At 38.8% G+C, this 19,904-nt stretch overlaps 1 protein-coding gene across 1 annotated transcript in view; it reads right to left on the minus strand.

Annotated features, from left to right (window-relative positions):
* Positions 1-973: 973 nt before the first annotated feature.
* The window catches only part of ror2 (receptor tyrosine kinase-like orphan receptor 2), a 39,072-nt gene continuing 20,141 nt past the window's right edge, over positions 974-19,904 (minus strand). Inside the window, exons 2-9 of the mRNA XM_013264573.3 lie at positions 19,409-19,480; positions 13,939-14,226; positions 13,671-13,701; positions 11,399-11,520; positions 10,976-11,290; positions 9,843-10,097; positions 3,584-3,789; positions 974-3,460 (exon numbers count right to left, since the gene is read on the minus strand). Of these exons, the coding sequence (XP_013120027.1) occupies positions 2,000-3,460; positions 3,584-3,789; positions 9,843-10,097; positions 10,976-11,290; positions 11,399-11,520; positions 13,671-13,701; positions 13,939-14,226; positions 19,409-19,480 (2,750 nt within the window). The 3' untranslated portion in view covers positions 974-1,999. The remainder of the gene's footprint in view (positions 3,461-3,583; positions 3,790-9,842; positions 10,098-10,975; positions 11,291-11,398; positions 11,521-13,670; positions 13,702-13,938; positions 14,227-19,408; positions 19,481-19,904) is intronic.

Raw genomic sequence — 19,904 nt, forward strand, 5'->3', positions numbered from 1 at the left:
CTTGACCCAGTAGAGGTAGTTATCTCTGTCAGATAACAGCTCCCACCCCATACAGGTCACCCTGACAACACCGAGCGGTCCCTTCAGTGACAGGCTGCTGCACCCACAGTGTGCAAAGGGGACATTTTGGAGGCCTTTCCCTCCAGCTGCTGTCAGCCTGTTGGTGTACATTCACTGAACAACAGCAGTGAATGTACACCACATATGCACACACTGGGGTCTTTACATATATCAGAATACATATGAAATATATATTGATAAAATGTTTACCAGGCCAAAGTGAACAATGAAAAATAAACAAAATTAAAACAAATAATTTAAAACACTGAAAAACACCCACAAATATATTTTTTAGAGATGACAAATTTGTCTTAACCTGGTTATGCTGTACCATCCAGATGAAGACGTGAGCCAAAGATCCTCTAAGTTTCATTTATTGAACTTACCTTTTCCTACATATGAGAAATGATCTGGTGTGAAGTAAATCGGGTTTTGTATATCTGTAGCCTCAGATGAGCATGAAACTTCAGTTTTGACCTGCTTAACAGCAGTCTCAAATAATAAAGTCTTGGTGTTACAAAATCAATTAACGTGTGCAGCAACTGAAATATGACACCAAAGGCCACTCTTAATACAGACAGAAGTCAGGCAGTCAAAAATCTCCTGTTCTGCTTTTTGTATTCTGAAGTGGACAGCCAACAATCCTACAAATAGACTAGAAGATGTGCTTGAAAAATTTGTTAAAACAAATAACTGGACCTTACTTGTTAAGCTCAATGTTCTCACTGTCACATGGAGACCTTCAGGTTGTTACACTTGTTATACGTTTACTATCACAAATGAATGTTTTTGACTAATAAATATACATTAATTTGAGGTCTAAAGTGTCTAAAATCTGTAGTGTTTGAACTTTGTTTTAATTTTGTCATCCCACATTCAAACAAGTGATTCATGTGATGAAAGAGTGACATGATTTGATTCATAAGACTTTATTTGATATTCACATACTGTAAGCAGAAAACAGCTTTAACAAAACAAACTTGGTGGAAAGGACTAACACCAAGCTTATCCATCTTTTCCTGTAAAGAAAAACTGAAAAATCAAACCAAAGTAATAAATTACAGATCTATTGAGCTGGTTTTAAAAGTTAATGTTAACAGTACCAACTTTATGGAACACATGTCATGTGGAATAAAAACTTTGTCTCTGGCCTGAAAATAATAAAACAATAAGGGTGTAAACCTTTATTGTTTTGATGGATGGAAATGTGTGTTATATGCAACCATACTTGTTTTGTTTTTTAATGAAAAAAAAAATCAATTCTGAATCAGTCCTATACACCATAAAACTGTTGTTCTGCATTCACAGACAATACAATAATAACATAAAAAGCAAGCATAAAAATTGGGGGTACAAGAGTTGCACATAAGCAAAACACTTGTTCAGCACAGTAGAAACTTTTCACTTCTGAGTTATCAAATATCTTTTTTTTCATTTCAATGAACAAAGTCATTAAGGAATCATCTCAGCCTTCGTTTAACAAGCAGTTCCCATTAGTAAGTCGAAGGTATGGCATCCAAGAGTTAATGATGGCACTGACGGCCATAGGCCATCCATATGACACTCCACACAAACTGTCTCACTGGCACGTGAAAATTAAACTCTGGTAACACCAGGAGTACTAGAGAAGGTAAATAATCTACCATTATAAGAAAAATTCTAAAATACTTTTCTAAAGTTAAGAACAAGTTTTATGTTGCACAGCAACTGAAAGAATATCACTTCTTCCAAATGGCAACATTTAAAAAAGAGGAATAGCACAATTCATTTTTGCTTCATCACTTACACAGGGGTTTGAGAGGTACAAACATGGGACATCATATACAAAGACATTTATTTCCACTGTTGTGGAAAAATGGCTCCCTTCATTCAATGTGTTCATAGAATTTTTGGCAAAATAGCACAGCTGGCATATTATTTCAGATCTACTGTCCTTCAGTTATGTGTCAGACAAGTGGATCACCAATTCTTCAGTCTGAGGAGCCTCACTTTCACCTAGTAATTCTGTTTCTGGCACTGCCAAGTCCTCGTTTTGGTTCAGTTCTTCCTCTGATGCCCCATCAGCCAATTCTTCATCGTTGGTCTTAGAGTCCTCATTTACCATTGCTGTTCTCTCTGTGGCAGAAGTGTTGGAAGGGATAGTGGTCACATATCCTGTAGATGTGGATCCACTGCCACTATGCTGAGAACCTGCTTTGGTAACCATTTGTTGTGGGTGGTGGATCTGCTGGTGTGGCATTGCCATGGGTATTTGCATGGGGTAAAAGTTCTGCAGGTATGGGTAAGCTGGAATTGGGTGATATCCATTGACAGGGATGTAGAGCTGTGGGGGCACCATTGGCCGATGTAGTTGACCCTTTATTGGCATGAATTGGGGCTGATGGAATGGTGAGCTCTTTTTAGGGCTGGTGTATCTTGATGCACTTGTTGTATTTATGCTAAGGTTGCTAACAGGGCTGGTGCTAAGAGAGCTGGTCTGGGTAGTATTATTGCTAGTGCCAGACACCTGAGCAGAGCCATTATAGTTGGACAGGCTCTCCCAGGAGCGCAGACGTGCATGGATGTCTTTGAAGCGAGTTCTCCGGGCTGGGACTTCACTCCAACACTCCAGCATAAGGGTGTAAATCCAGGATGGGCAGTCATCTGGACAGGGCAGTAACTGGTGGCTGCGCACCATGTCAATTACATCCTGGTTAGAGTAGCCACAATATGGCTGAAGACCATAACTGAATATCTCCCACAGCAACACTCCATAAGACCAGATGTCAGAGTCGGTGGAGAATTTGCCATGCTTAATAGCTTCTGGGGACATCCAACGAATAGGGAAAGGACTTGTTCCCATGAGACTGTAGTAATCAGCGGAGTAAACATCTCTGAATAGCCCAAGATCCAGGATTTTGACACCGAGTTTTTCAAACACAAGAATGTTTCGAGCAGCAAGGTCTTTATGGACTATCTGGTGGCTGGAAAGGTACTCCATTCCAGAAGCAATCTGGGTGATAACATGAATAAAATCAGCTTGCTCTAGAGTGGATTTGATTGTCTTGTCATCATCTGAGCTGCCAACATCTGAGTTAGGGGAGCGCATTACCAGATACTCATGCAAGTCACCAAGGCTGGAATAGGTGAAAATCATGCTCATTGGCTGCTCTTTGGTGACCACGCCAAGCAAACAAACAATGTTTGGGTGCTGCAGATGGAAACGGGCCGTAGCTTCATGGTGAAATTCCTCACAAAGAGCAGAATCTACCTTGTCCTTCAAAGTTTTTATGGCCACCACTTGGGTCTGCTCACCAGGTACTGTGCCATATAGGTGGCCCTTGTACACCTTGCCAAACCGGTCCTCACCGAGCCCCTCCATAAATCGCACTGCTGACATGTTAATCTCACGCAGCTTCGCCTGCAGCCATGAAACAATAAATACATGTCACCAAAGACAGAATTCAACAATACTTAAACAAATGTATGCAAATCACATTTACTGTGACCATATTTAATGTTACCTTGTTATTATTATTGTTACCTGTTGTTTTTGATGATTCAGGGGCGACAGCTCTGTGTCCTGGGAGGGTGAGCTGCTGAGCTGGGAACGAGGTGGTGTGTCATTTGAAGCCTTATGTTTATTGCGACACAAGCAAACCAGAAAGAAGAGGCAAGCGATAACCAATGGGATGGCAACAGCAGGTATTAAAATAAACAGGATCTCCTTCCTGGGGTTTTCTTGTGGCTCTGAAATAATAACAGAAACAAGGTCACATTATATCCAAAATGAAAACTATTTTATATTCACTGCCACTCACACAGTTAAATTCCTGGTGCGCGAAACTCTGCACACACGCGGAAGTGTCTGCTTTGCGCACGCAAATGCAGGTAGCTCTCGCAGAGGAATGCTGCTCGCTTTGAAGCAACTGATTTTTGAATGTCTGGAGGCGGAGCCCAAAGGAAGGAGGAGTGTCCTAATATGATTGGTTATGATGGACACTTCAACATGACAGCAACATCAGTTTTACCCCGCATTTGTTTACAATTTGGATATCAATTAGATATCAACAGTTATCGTTTGCTGTGCAGCATTGGAAATACTGACAACTATCACTAAGAAGTCCTTAAAGCCAGAGATTTCAAAGGCATGTCCTTAACCCTCCGCCCTGCTCTCCCATTAATCTGTTATACAATATTGCATACCTTTTATTATGATTTTTTTTTTTTTTTTTTTTTTTAAATCATCATATTGAGCAGCACACATCATTCTTAAGAAAAGGGAAAAGCAGTTTTCATAGTCAATTGAGTAAACTTAATTTTCAAAAATGTGAAAAAATATAAAATGTGCTTTTGATGCAGGTGAAACAAATAAGCACAACTTCTGGCTGCAGAGCTCCATTCACTGTGGATTCAGGCTCCGCTACAATAATTCATCTAGATCAGGGGTGTCAACCATAAGGACCGGGGGCCAGAATATACCCGGCAAAGACTCTAATCTGGCCCGCTGAACAACTTATATTTTTGGACAGCTTTTCCTGCTGACAGAGACCTCCCCCACAGCCAGTCACTATACACTAAAGTAGTGAAGTAATAGATGAACAACTAAATGACAGAAAAGCTCCTGTTTTTCACCGTCTACTATAGAAATTTTGGTTTTATAAATATGGGACAGTCTGGGCAGTGAACTACCAGAACTCGTTCTGTAATTTTACACATTTATCATGTCAAGAAACTGAGTTGTACTTCTTTAGCCTACATTAAGAAATTTCAGGGATTAAATGTGTAGTTAAGCATCTTTATGTTGACAGAAAGTGGAGTTTCACCCGTCTGGCCCACTTAAAATCAAAGCGGGTTGTGCGTGGTTTGAGTAGTATGGTATGAGTTTGTCATCCATGATTTAGACATTTTAGATTCTCTGTAACAACATTCTCTGTAACAATATTACACAACATCTTTGCAGCTGCTCCATACCAAATACGCTAAGTGTTATGCTTTGTGGTTATATCCAATCAGATTAACTTTATTTACGTCTGTTGTAGACCCATCACTCTAGTTTTCTGTCCTGAACCTAAAGACCACAGGGAAACGCCATACATCTAAGGTCGATAAGTTTATATTTTTGTTTATTTAGAAATCCTAATACTGTTCATAAAGAGACTAGCAAGAAAAACATTAAAGAACTGTTTTGGGTAGGTCCTTCCATCTGTGGTTATTGGTAAAATTATTGTTCACTGTTTTGAAAATTAGTGAACAAATGCTGATTAGCAACCTTTTACACTTGTGGAAGAAATACCGTCACTAAATTCCATGCTTAATTAAAAGCAATAATGCTACAGTATATGTTGTACATTTTGTAAATAAAAGTACAAAGGTTTTGCACTACAATATACTTTAAATTCTATGTAATTGTTGAGTCAAGTCAACTTTACAGCACAACTGAGAACTAATTCACTGTAGCCAAATTACACCATCATTTATTAGCTCATTTGTATTTTATGCTAATCTAATTCTGATAAATGGAGTTCACAGTGAAATATTTGCCTTTGTATAGTATATCTTTTCATGAGTAAATAAAAAATTTCTAAGAAAGATTTGCTTTGTGATTCACATCAGTAACTTGTTTTCTTGATTAAAGTAAAGTTTGCCAGTCTGCATATAGCTGTTGTTTCTATTGTACTGACTTATCACTGACTTCACTTTGATGGTATGTGCAGTTACATGTGTCCGCTGCAGGCTGAGCAAAAACTTTTTTGTTGGCAGGTTTAAATGTCTCTATTATTATCATTTCTAAGTACCTGGGTAGTTTTTCTGTTTTTTTTCTTTTAACTAGAATTTAATTTTCTGCTTTCCCTTGAAATGTTGAAAAATACATTAAAAATTATTTTCAGAACAGACTATTTAGCTAACAACAGCTTCTAACTTCAACTTGCTTCCACTCTAAAAGAAAGATTTTTGCTCTAATCAAACAAAAGAGTGTCTGTTTCACACATTCACTGAGGGACAGTGATGCAATAAACTGCCCCTATTCTATTGCATAAAGACTGCAGCACCTTTTGTTCACACAGGTAATTTTTAACACAATTTGACATTCACACACAATCGACTGGTAACACTAAACTACGCTGCACACATGGTTACAAAAGATCATTATATATAACTGCCCTATTAGCTATCATGTGGCTGGACAACAGATTTACCACCATCATGTAGCTTTTCACATTACTCTGGCAAAATGCCAATACCCACAAAGACTAACCCCAGTTTTGAGGGGAACACACATTTGTTACCTACCCTTTCAATACATGAGTACAGTACAGTCTTAAAACTGGGTTTTCTTGATGGGACCTACATTGCAGAAAAAGTGCTGCAGATTTCTAGTCATGATGATCAATGTTTTGTATTGTTTTTCTTAATCCTATGTTCTTTTGTTATAGCTTTAAATATAATCTGAGAAATTATCTATTTTGTAGAACATTTGTAATATTTCAAATATTGCGTGAATAAACATAAAAAAAAGTATTTCTGAAATATCTGAAAAGTGTACCTGTCAAAATGAGATTCATGGAAAAAAAATCTCAAATGATGCAATATCAAAACCCATGTTTTTTGTTTTGTTTACAAAAAAACCATACATGATACCACAGCCCCTTCCAGTTCACAACATTGCCCATGTCAGTGGGCTAATTCCTGTAAATATTTTTTGGGGATTTTGTGTTTGCCTGCCCTTGCTGGATTTGTTTGCTTAGCTGCTTGCCTTCCTGCTGCCTGCTTTTAGATTAAAAGATTTTGAATGTGGTAATCCCCGAATGAGATTGTGGACACAGAAGATGAAAAGAGCCATTAAGGAGAAGACGTCGTCCTATCAGGCTTGGCTAGCCTGTGGGACTCTTGTGGGACTAGCAGAAACAAACATTTTGTTGGCCTCTAAACAATTTTGGTAAACCGTCTTAGTAGGGGTGACTTAGGAGGGGATGGGAATATGGAATATGGATGTTCTACAGACTTAAACTGAGGATATAGTCAAGTGGTGGAAGGAATACTCATCTCTTCGATCCCACATTCAAAACTTCTGTAGAGGAAAGTACCAGGACAAGGGGATGTCTTGCTCATCACTGGAGGGAAGGTCAATAAGGGAGGTTTAAAAAAACAAACAAACAAACAAAAAAACCTCCCTGGTGGCATGGGCCCAAAGGGGTCTATGAGATTTTCTTATGTAAGCTCGTTAAAGCCCTGGGCGGGACATCAGGAGTGGTAGTTACCATCTTTACAAAGGAGGACCAGAGGCTGTGCTCAAGTTATAGAGAGATTGTGCTATTCAGCCACCCTGATAAGATATACACAAAAGTATAATAGGGGAAAATCATCTTTCAATTTCAGGAGGAACAGTTCAGTTTTCCCCTCGGTCGAGGAGTGCTAGACTAGCTCTTTAGCCACTCTATGGGAGCATGGGAGTTTGCTCAACCAGTGTACATATGTTTTGTGGACTTGTGGAAAGCATTTGACTGTGTCCTTCTTGGGACCTGTGAGAGGTGCTCTGGGAGTGTGGATTATGTGACTCAGTGACCCATTTGATGCCTGTTCAACTACACAGAACTTGAGCTCCATTACTTGCAATGAGCCATGGATCACATCTACCTAATGGACTCCCCATTTATTAATGTAAATGGGAAGTCCTCTTCACACACAAAGTTTAATTATGAGTACCACAGGGTTCTGTGCTAAGACCAGTTCTGTTTACATTATACATCATTTTCTTAGCCATATCATTCAAAGGTATAGTAAACATTTTGATTGCTTTGTACAAGATTGCTTCATTGACAGCTCAAAATATTTATAAATATTTAAATATTATAAATATTTACTCTGGTTCGACACCATACTGTGAAGAATCTTCTGAGTCATAGGTTCTTCAATCCATATTAAACAAATATGTAGGACTGCTTTTGTGCATTGGTGTAATCTCTCTAAATTAGAAACATCCTTTCTCAGAATGATCCTGAAAAACTAGTTCATACATTTATTGCCTCTAAGCCGAAGTATTGTAATTGACTATTATCGGGCTGTCCTAAAAACCTACCTTTTTGATAAAGCATGTAGTTAGGGCTGGATCAGGTGACTCTGAATCCTCCATTAGTTATGCTGCACTATGCTTAGGCTGCTGGGGGCTTCCCATGATCCACTGAGTTTTTCTTGCTCACTCAACTTCTTCATTCACCGTTTGTTTACACACCACTCTGTATTTAATCATTGGCTATTATTAATCTCTAGCTCTCTGCCCTCTTTAATCTCTGTTGGGGTTTTCTCTCTCTTATTGTAGTGTCTTTACCTTGTGATTTGGCACTACATAAATAAAATTTAATTGAATTGATTCTTGTGTCTGCCTTTTGTGCATAATGTGTTTAATCTGTTGGCTCTGTCAGGTAGTGGCCTCAACTCACACTGGTGCAGTTTGCAGCCAAGTGCAAAGTGGCAGGAATAAGAATTAGCACCTCTAAGGCTGAGGCACCTCTATGAGCTCTGGATAGACTGAAAGATTAATAAGTTTTATTTGAAAAGTGGCTAATCACATGAGTCAAGGTGATTAGGCAGCCAAGGTTTCAGGTGAACACATTGTGAGACCTAGCACCATCTTATCATGTGATTTAGTGAGATCACATGGCCCTGGATGTGAGTGGGCTCAAGGGATCTCAAAGCTGGAGTATAGATGGCAGACATTTGTGTTGTAAGCCCCGCCCTCTGATCAAAGATGGTCGTTCACAGTGGACATACATGGCTCCAATCCATCTGTCCTCTCTGTCCAAAATGTGGACATTGGCATCCTCAAAGAGTGACCTTTGTCCTTTAGATGCAGATGTACAGTTGAGTCTTGTCCTGTTGAGGTGGCTCTTGTCTATGTTGTGCCATGTGTTTATGAAGTGGCTGTTTGGTCTCGCCAATGTAGCATTCCTCGCTGCACTGAACAGCATATACTATGTAGTTTAATTTGTGTTTAGGAGTTTTGTCCTTGGGATGAACCAGTTTTTGTCTGAGTGTCCCAGTGTACTTCAGACCCAGCCATACACTCAGACAAAAACTGGTTCAAAAAACAGCCTCTCACAGTAGATGTCAGGTCCTCAGATCGATCATCCTTTTGAGAGGAGGTTAATTTTATTCCCACTGTTGAAAAGTGCTTGTTCATAAGAGATCATCTGATTGTTGGGTTTTACTCTTTAACATTGCAGGACCCTTAACTTGCAATATAAAATCACCTTGAGGCACTCTAAAAATAAAACTAAATTAAATTTAAATGGATAATATACAGACAGGTCAGGAAAACCTTGAAACCTTGAGCCCTTCCATGAGGAAATCCGGTAGGTCCACTTTGTCACTTACAGGCAAGGGTCATTGTAATTCAACACAGAGTTGTTCTAAGTGATCACCTGATGGTTGTAGCCTCTTGATGGATGATAATGGCCTCAGAGCAAGAAAGCTCACTGAACTGTCTTATGAAAATGAAAATGATGTGATTCACATGCCATAGTGTTCATAGTCAACTCACTTGAACACCTGGACCAAGGTATTAAGAGAGTACTTTCCACAACCAGCATCAAAACACTAACGAGGGAATAACCTATGAAACAATGATGTTCCACCCCATCAGTATAGGTACTTTCAAAACTATGCTTGCAAAGTTAATGCCAAGGTGTATTGCAGCACTTCTGGAAACAAGGGGTGGCATAAAACCAAACCAAGACACTATATATTTTGGGATTTCCTTAAACAACTGATAACTTAGGAGCAAATTCCCTTATGATACTTACTGCAGGGCTGGATTTCACACAGGTCCACCCTGACCTGAGGGTCCAGTGTGAAGCACCAGGGTGCCTGCATTAGGCCTCCTGGATTACGACAGAAGTTGTGATTTCCCCAGAGCTCAGGATAGTCCTGGGACAGGTGGTGACTGTGAGGGTACTGAGCACTCCATGGCTGGCAGTAGTGACCAGATTTAGTGATGCTGATTGTGCCCCTGTAGCCAACTCCACTTCCATTATAGCAGCTGTGATCTGAGGGGGAATCTGTAGAATGGACAATGACAGACAGACAATGAATTTCAGGTGTCTGAAATTTTGAGAATTTAATGAGCGCTAAATGATGCATTAATTATAATTTAAAGTAAAATATATGATCCTCTGCTCCTAGTTCTATGTTTACCCTTGCAGGTTATTTATTGACTCAGTTTTTTAAACACAAAAATGGTATTAATTTGTGAAATAAAATTCTGTTCATAAACAAACAACATTTTCCCTTATTAGTATAGGTGCAACATAATTTCTAAGGTAAATGTGAACAGCTATATTTATGAAATGTATCAGTCTCCCAGTGGTTTAGACAAAAAAAATACACTTTTATTTAGCGAAATTTGGTGGTTTAAAATTAAACTGTGTATGCCACTGTAGACCTCTTGTGCATTAAAGAGATAACCATAATAACCATAATAACCAACCAGAATATAAAAATATATAAACAATTAAAATGGTACCTAGAATTACAAATGCAGGGGTGGAAGTCATGTCTACGACACAGCTTTTTGTAATTTTTCCTCTCTACACCACCAGAGTGGATTTCAAATCAAACAACCAATATGGGATTGATTGGTTGGCTAACAGCTATAACATGCATACATATGAAATCATCTCTAGATCTTTTATCTGCTTATTTTATAATGTAATCATCCCTGAAACTGCTTATCAGCTATTTGTCCAATTAGTTTGAAAATAGGGGACTATGAAGCAAAATGATGGTGTACAGAAGAATATTTACAAAAATATTGTCAGTATCTAAATACTTAGGGCCCTAACTGAATATAGTACACAGCAATGGGGTGTATGCTTGCACATTTGTTTCATAACTGGGGTGTTTTTACATATTTGCGTGTGTGCACTCATCCACCTACATGAACCCAATTTCTCTGGTGGTACTCCTATCCTCATACAGGAAGCTGCATCAGGTGTTCCTGGCTGTGGCAGCAAGTGACAGCTTGGGAGCTTAAGCTGCATGAGTAACATAGGATTCGATCTGGCAATGGTGTACTCGGCAAGACAAAGGTCATTCTCCAGAGCCTCGCACTCATCTCTACAGAGTTGACGGCGCCGAGGGCCACGAGATTGCTCATCGCACAGAGGGAAGACATAGTAGCAGAAGGATGGGATGGCAAACTCAGAGCACTGATCAGACAGGTGGGTGGATGTTCCAATCATAGTGAGGGCAGCTAAAAACAAATGGAAAAAGTTTTAACTGCTTGCTTGGAAATTTCAGATATCATTAAAGTTTAGAATTAAGGAATATGTCAAACATGAAGGATGCCCAATTTCCTCACCTGTAATGCGGTTTTCACTCTCCCCTTGCATCTGCAGAGACTCAACATAGATACTGCGGTTACCGATGAATCGGGCACAGGCAATGCCTCGATATGGCTGGCAAAAATGTTTTTCACGTGACCTAAAGAGAAAAAACAGGTTTAAATGCTTTAAATGACTTCAGGAGAAAATGTGATGTAATATGATGTCTGGCCCTTATAGGCCCTGCACATCTTTGCTGTTTGTAGATGTAACCTGTTGCTTCAAAGATATACATAGTCTGTTGCAATGTAAGCTGCACATTACACATGCATACTGGTCTTCTGTAATAAGCATATTTAAATAATCCATATCAAGCATGAATGTCAGCTGATATATTATACAGTTAGATTTTGTAAACTCTTAAAAGTTACCCAGAAATCCAGTATAATTTAGATTCGTATAATTAACCAGGCAAACGTTTGGACAAACCTTCTCATTTAATGTTTTTTTCTTTATTTTCACTACTTCCTACATGGTAGATACATATTGAAGACACCAAATATATGAAGCATGATATATGGAATTATGTAGCAAAGAAAAAAAATTGATAAATAATTCTAAATGTGTCTTATATTTTAGATTCCTCAAAGTAGTCCCCCGTTGTTTTGCTGATGATGTATTCACCTGAAATGTTTTCACTTCAGATGTGAGATTAGACATTAGACCAGTGGAAATCTTTGAAATCTGTGTTTTGGTCTGATGAGTCCAAATTTGAGATCTTTGGTTCCACCCACTGTGTCTTTGTGCGACAGAAAAGGTGAACGGGTGGCGTCTCATGCATGGTTCCCACTATGTAGCATGGAGGAGGAGGTGCTTTGCTAGTGACACTGTTGGGGATTTATTCAAAATTGATGGCACACTGAACCAGCATGGCTACCACAGCATCCTGCAGCAACACGCCATCTCATCTCGTTTGTGTTTAGTTGAACAATCATTTATTTTTCAACAGGACATGACATGACATGACCCCAAACACACCTCCAGCCTGTGTAAGGGCTATTTGACCAAGAAAGAGAGTGTTGGAGTGTTGTGCCAGATGGGCTGGCCTCCACAGACACCTGGCCTAAACCCAATCAAGATGGTTTGGGATGAGATGGACCGCAGAGTGAAGGCAAAAGGGCCAACAAGTGCTCAGCATCTCTGGGAACTTCTTCAAGACTGTTGGAAAACCATTTCAGTGCTAGTTAATGAGCACAGAGCCGACTAGATGATGTTGGTCCCTTAGGCTAGCCTCATGAAGTCTGTATGTTATTGTTTAGCCAGAGACTTTCACACCAGTGCCTAGTGGCAGTCAATTTGAAGGGTTCTGGCAGTGCTCATCCTGTTTGTTCTGCCATCATGAAGAAGGTGGACTACCTGTAAAACATCCCACAATGAGGTGAGTTTTACGTCACCATGGAGTGAGAGTGTGCTGACCATGAAAGAAGTCCCTGCTCCAAAACGGACACCTTCAACATGAACTGAAATTTGAATCTACCCAGAAGAAGCCAAATGCCTTCTGGAAAAAGGTTTCATGATCAGATGAGACCAACATTGAGCCACTTGGCTGCAATGACAAAAGCCATCTCTGGAGGAGTAAAGGTGAGGTTTTTAAACTAGTACAAGCACAAATGCAGGCAACAATGGCATCCACTTACTGCTGCAGAAGTCTAAATCAGACATTACTGGGGATTTATGCTTCAAGGGGAAATCTGCAATGTAGCTATGTCGTAACTGCAAGCCCACCACCCCGCAAATCCATCAAAACAATGTAACTACACGTCCAGTCACAGCCGCGTGTGGCTACTGTGACTGTCAATTTTTCTTGTGCACTTTTTCACTGCAGTGGAATTTATCAGTAAGAGACAACAATCTTGGTCTTAATACAAGGACTAATAATAATCACAGCATTGCTTGAGGGAGATTGCTGAAACAAATTTTAATTTCCATTAAATTTTACAAAAGTATGCAGGAAGTTCCTGAAGGACAAATGAACTGATGCCATCTGGCCACAGTTGCTAATGTCCATCAGCGACTGTACAAACACATAAAGGCACTAACATCTTATAGCCACATTCTGTGTGCTATAGGTTGATACTTAAAATTTGCTAATTTCTAAAAAACAAAATATAAAACAAGCAAAAACTGTAACAAAAAAAAAAAAAAAAAAAAAAAAAAATCCTTGATTATTGATTAAAAATATTTACAAACATATAAACACAAATAGACAAACACGCGTAACACACTATTAAGAAGAAGGTGGCCACTTACGGTTCAGCTGGGCCTCGTGTGGGCATCTGTCCTGTAAATCAGAAAGAAAACAAGAGCATGAAAATAAGGAGTGACTGGCTCTACAGTCAAAAACATTGCAGTTTTTATTTATTTTTTTATTAGTAAAAGCTTCCAGCATAAGCCAGTGACCAGTCACTGAGACTTGTGTAAACAGAAGTTGTATAAATAAACACTTTATATTAATTATTTAACCCATACAGTTTAGGCTTAAAATCTAAGTTATAGTACAAATAAAATTCAGTCTTACCTAGTTTGACATAAAGAACACCTGTGGCAGAGATGACCTTGACTGAGTTAGAGGCAACACACTGATAATAGCCCGTATCTGTTGTGTCCAGGTCCTGGATGCGGAGCTTTGAGCCTGCCTCTGTCTTGCGGATGGTTATGCGTCCCTGTTCCTGTACTACAGGGGCATCATTCTTCAGCCAGCGGATAGACGGTCGAGGATTTCCTGCCACTTTGCAATGAAGGGTGGCTGTCTGGCCCTGAAAGAGGGTGATGTTGTTGACTGGCTCCTGGAACTCCAAGAAATATCCTTTAAGAAGTAAAACATTGGTTTTAAGCCTGATAGTAGCATTCTGCATAATAAAACATCTGGAGCATCAAGTTTGTTGCATTTGAATGTTAACTGGTACAGTGTGTCTCTCATTTTATTCTTTGCAATGAAACTTATTTTAATAATTGTGAGCACACGAGCAGACGGCTCCCCTGAACCAGCAGCAAACTGGGATGCAGCCAGATCGACCCCCGAACCATCACATAATCATAGTATTACTGCTCCAGCTAGGGGGTGTGAGACAAGGGTATAGAAAGATGTTGGAACATCCTTTGTCCTTTATAGTGTGTTCTATGGAGAATTTCGTATTGTATAAATTGTAAGTTGGGGCTTTAGTCGTTTTGAAGGTGTTTAAGCATATTTGTGTCTAGAAGTTTTGATCTGGATTGATGGAAAGACTTATCCGTGATGGTTTATTTTTCCATAAAAATTTTGTTCATTTCAAAGCTCTGCAAAGCTTTTAATCATACTTGGGGTCGATGTCTTCATGGTATATAAACCCATGACCAATCAATTTCAGTGCAGAAGGGATGATTAAGCACTAAGATATTGTGGTAGACCATCTTGTTCATGATACCATCAATTTTCATTCATTTGCCCATGGAGTTTCCAGAAATGGAACTCAATTTCCAGGTCTTGAAGTCTCTTTGAAATGAAATTTGAATCTCAATCAGATTTTTACCTGGATAATTAAAGGACTAATAATATATACATTTTTTTAAATAATTCCATATTTGAATCTCCACTGTGTTTCACTGTGCAGAACATCTATAATCAAAACATTCTCTAGGTTTACTGCGGACATAAACATGACAATGCTGACCAAAGAGTTTAAATTTGGACTCATCTGTTCAGAGCACCTTCCTTCAGTCATCTATAGTCCAGTGTTAATGAACCATGTACAGAATTTTTCAAAAAAACAAGTAAATAACTAATGTATGGTTCTTAGTTTATTGTTTATACTTTTATTGTCTCTACTCCCTTGGTGTAATGGTAGCCTTAGTTCTTGTTATCTGTTTTGTTATGTTTTGCTCATAGTAACCCACTAAGAGACTAGCAAAGTAAACCCTAACTTCTGAGTTTTCCTTGATATCCCATTATATCAAGTTTGTAGGCTAAATCTCCATCTCTGTGTTAGGTTTTAACTTCTTAATTACTTGCAGTTTTACTTTGAAAGTCTCTTGTCTTGTATACTGAGTGTCATTTCCCTTTTTTTTTTGTATCCCTGATTTGTTCTCAGTGTGTTTTTCCCTAGGGTCATTATGTTTTGTAAATATTGTTCGATTCTCCGCTTGCCCCTTGTCGCATCGCCCCTTGTGGTTGTGTGTCCATTAGTTCTTGGGTTCCCTGATGATTCCTTGTATTAGGATTCCTTGCTCCAGCCCTGCTAGGTTTTTTGTTTGTTTGTTTTGTCTTTTAGTTCTTTGATTTTAGCTTTAAAGCTTCTTTTCTGAGTCAGTTCCCGTTTCTCGAGTCTTGCACTTGGATCCACATCTCGTCTCCCACATACCCACTTATGATAGATTTAAGCTTAATTTTGGAAGATGTTAAACTATATTTTATGCGTGTTTTTGTTATTTAGCCCAGTTTCACTGGAATAATGGGTGGGACACAACAGAAACCCCATCCATGTGAACAGCCTCACAAACAGCAACTTTCAAAATTACCATAATTGCACGGTATATCAAGCTCCTTTCGGTACACTAAGAATAGTTTGATTCTCTGGATAAATCTGGACTGAGGATATTTACTAAACATGATAGTTTTGCATGAAAGTCTTCACTCTAGGAACTGTGAATTGTTGTACAATACCTCGGTTATTTGGTTATAAAAACACATACAACAACAACTGATCTTACAGTCCCCCACCTGCTGCGTCCCACTTTTTTAAAAACACCGGACTGTACTCATTTTTCTGTTTAGATGTGGAGGCAAAGTCACCCGCCAAAATATACACAGCAATAGTTCTTTTTTAAATGTTCTCTTTTCACTGTGTCCTACATAATAAATTCAATCTTAGAACATTCATTAAAGTTAGAATTTAGATTCCAATAACATTTGTTTGTTTTTTTTGTCATAACATTTTGACCTACTTTTTACAGTCTGTATCACATTTCAGAGCCTGAACTTTTTCAGTTCTACTTGAGTAAATAAGTTGATTTAGGACTTACCGAAATATTTTTTTAACACAAGTAAAGAAAGGGAATAAAAAGGAATAGCTGAGGTGAAGAGATAATGATAAATACACACTAAGATTATGGCTATTAGTACTTCTGCTTTATAAGCAGCAGCCAGATTCTGGAGTTCATGCAGTGGAAAAACAGATCTGTGGCCTGTGTCCTGACACAGCACTTCTACTCACAGGCTACAGAAGAGTAATGTTATCATAAAGCTCTTTAATCACAAATTGTTAATTTTTCCTTTTATGAAATTAAGTGTGTAATGGCAGCGCAGTTAGGAAAGGAGAAACAAGTATTAGTGATTAAAGGAGTCAAAACAAACACAATGAACTGCAAAGTTGCCTCCCAACCCCCCAAAAAACAAAAAACAAAACCCCACACTCCCTTTTGTGGTTCAGTCACAACCTCACAGTTCTTTTGACCATATTATTTCCACCCAAGTTATGCAGTCCTGGCTGCTACTCCAGTGACTGCCTGACTTGAAGTTGTAGTGTGACCAGAGGTCCCTGCACTATGACAGTCTTGGTCTGACACTCAGAAGCTAACCTCTGCATAGTGTAAGGGCATCACTGGCTTTTTAGGCTAATTTATTCTTTATTTTGACAAATTATAATCTGTCAAAAATACACAACGCTGCTACAATTCACAACACGAAAAATGAAAAAGTTAAGGCCACAACTAAGATTCCTGTTCAAGAGTGTTGCCACATAACTTTATTGTGAAGCAACATTTTTAATTCTCTTATCAGCCACTTACAGAATGTAATGTAGTCCAGCAGAGGTTGGGGCAGAATGCCTGCCAGCCAACACTCAGTGATCCACAGGGCCATCATCATTCTTGGCTGAAGTCCAAACTACTTTGAGACTAGTAAGGTATCAAATATCAAAGCTCAAGTACTTGATTGATTAGGCTTATCCCTGCGAGACAGAAGTAATGAAAAGCAGCTTTATTACAAAACAGACTTTCTTGCAAGTTTCAAAAGCCTGGCCCACTAAGAGCAACAGCTTGTTTGTCCCAGAAACAACTACTCAAGGAATGCAGCTGATAACTGCACAGAGGAGCTATTTCTAAATCAAAGATACTGAGACAGCAACAGAAATTGTGAATTATAATGTTTTGATCTGCTGATGGGAGTCTGACATAACACAATGAAAGAATTATTTAAATCTGCCATGTGCTTTACCCCAGAGTTTGGGTGAGCTCAGGACCTATGGGTCAAAGGACAATGCTGTATATATTCTAATTAGGAATGGAAACACTCTACTAAGTCTTTCTGCGACAGTGTCGAATCTTTCCCTTAAAGTACTGACACTCATATAGCTAAGGAAACAACTGAAACTATTTGCAACATTCCCAACTAATTGTTAGCATATGGACCAAAGGGTCCTTCCAAAGATGTAAATTTTTAAAACATCTTACATATTCAATTCAATCTTATTTACATAGCACCAAGCCACAACAACATTTGCCTCATTGTGCTTTATATTGGAAGGTGAAGACCCTTCAACAATACAAAAAAGATACAAAACCCCAACAATCTTATGACACCCCACCACCACCACCCCGCTTTGACCAAGTGCTTTGGCAACAGTGGAAAGGAAAAACTCTCTTTTAACAGGAAGAAACCTCCAGCAAAACCAGGCTCAGGGAGGGGAGCCCATCTGAGGGGAGGAAGACAGGGCAAAAGAGACGCTATGGAAGGAAGCCCGAGGTTAATAATAAGCAATGATTACATGCAGAGTGGTGTATAAACACATAGTGAGTGAAAAAGAAACACGCAGTGCAGAGACAAAGCCTGCAAAGAAACACTTTAAAGACTGTGTGCCTCAACAAGACCCAATTATTGGAACGCAAGTGCAATAACCACCTCATCAGAGCATTAGCATTACCACAACAATACAGCATGTAACTTATCTTCTGTCAGAAAGAAGATGTGATGAGTTTTCATGTTATGTATGTGATTTTCTGTAATATGTTCATAATGAGAGCATGTTTAGAGCTTTATCAGTTTAAACAAAGGTGACCACATATGTAAGCAGTAGGCTTGTCCTTGTTGTTGCCTACTCTGGCAGGGGAAATTTGAGCTGTAATTAGTTCATTCGTTCAGGCAACACATTCCAGAATGTTGATATGAACTCTTGTGAAGCCCGTGTTCATGGATTTGTTTGGACAACTTTGAGGGACTAAGACCCTGAAGGTGGTTAGCTTAGGTTAGCGCAAACAATGGAAGCAGTAGGGACTTATTCGGACTGAAGTTCAAAAACAGGTTTTCACACATTTAGACAAATATTCTCATATGTTTTAAAGGGGCTCATTTCTTTATTTCTATTTTATCTATATTTCCAACTCCATATTCTCTATACTCTGTACACTGGACCTCATCTGAAAGGTATGTGAAAACACATAGATCCACTTTTATAGTTATATGAACACACATGTAAAATATGAGTTTGTTACATGACAGAAATATGTTTTGATTAACAGTTTATCTGTCTAGTCACTACTTCTGAGTAGCTCTCCAGATATAATCTACATTGTCAGATGTAGGTCATGACCACAGCATTTGATTTCAGTCTCTAGACAAGCTCAAAAAGTCCAAATGTGACATTTTGATGTGATGACAGAGGTCAGTAGGGTGCACTATAAAGTGAGATTATGGCTTGGTGAGCTATGTCAAGTTTAAAGTCAGAGTTTTCTGTCTCTTGAAAGTTTTACTTGGCTAAATAACTGTGAAAATCACAACAGAAAGAAAGCCTGGCTGTGTTGAACTTTGTTCATAGTACACCCTTCATGAATCAGTGCACAGTAACTGCAAATAATTATTTCTCAAGAATAAATAATTGCCAAATTCAGTTCTAGCTAAATATTTCTACAAGTCATTTTGATATGGATTATACAAATAGTACAATAGTAACTGAGCTTTAGGCGTGTACATAACTGACACAAACAGCATCAGAAAACAAAAGGAATTTCAATCTCACCTTCGACTGTTGGCGCAGCTCCACTCTGAGCTTCAGCCACACCACCTATGCCTACTGAGAGGCCCGGATTATCTGGAGGACAGAATTTGAGCGAATGAGTTCAAGCGAAACCTAAAATAAAAACAAGACCATGCAAACTGGTGGAGGTTCCAACGTGCTGCAAAGACTTAAAAATACAGACCAAAATTTTGCATTCTATCCTTAACGTGGTGCTTAAAATTCTGCTTTGTCCCAAGTACTGAGAATATAGAAGTGCCTCCCAGAAATTCAAGAGTCTAACTTTCATTTGATGTAAATGAAGGAGGCCCTCAGTAGGCTAAAACTAAAGTGGATGCCTGCAGAACTGTCCTTTTGACTAAGAAAAACCCCTCCACAACATGTAGCCCATGCAAAAATATGCTTGAGGAGGTAGACAAATCATTGTTAAAGGCAAGACATGCCTTGATAAATGTGAATATATTTTTCAAGGTATATCAAGATATAGTGATGAACCAAT

The sequence above is a fragment of the Oreochromis niloticus genome, linkage group LG7 (genome assembly GCF_001858045.2).
Source record: "Oreochromis niloticus isolate F11D_XX linkage group LG7, O_niloticus_UMD_NMBU, whole genome shotgun sequence".
Taxonomy (NCBI): domain Eukaryota; kingdom Metazoa; phylum Chordata; class Actinopteri; order Cichliformes; family Cichlidae; genus Oreochromis; species Oreochromis niloticus.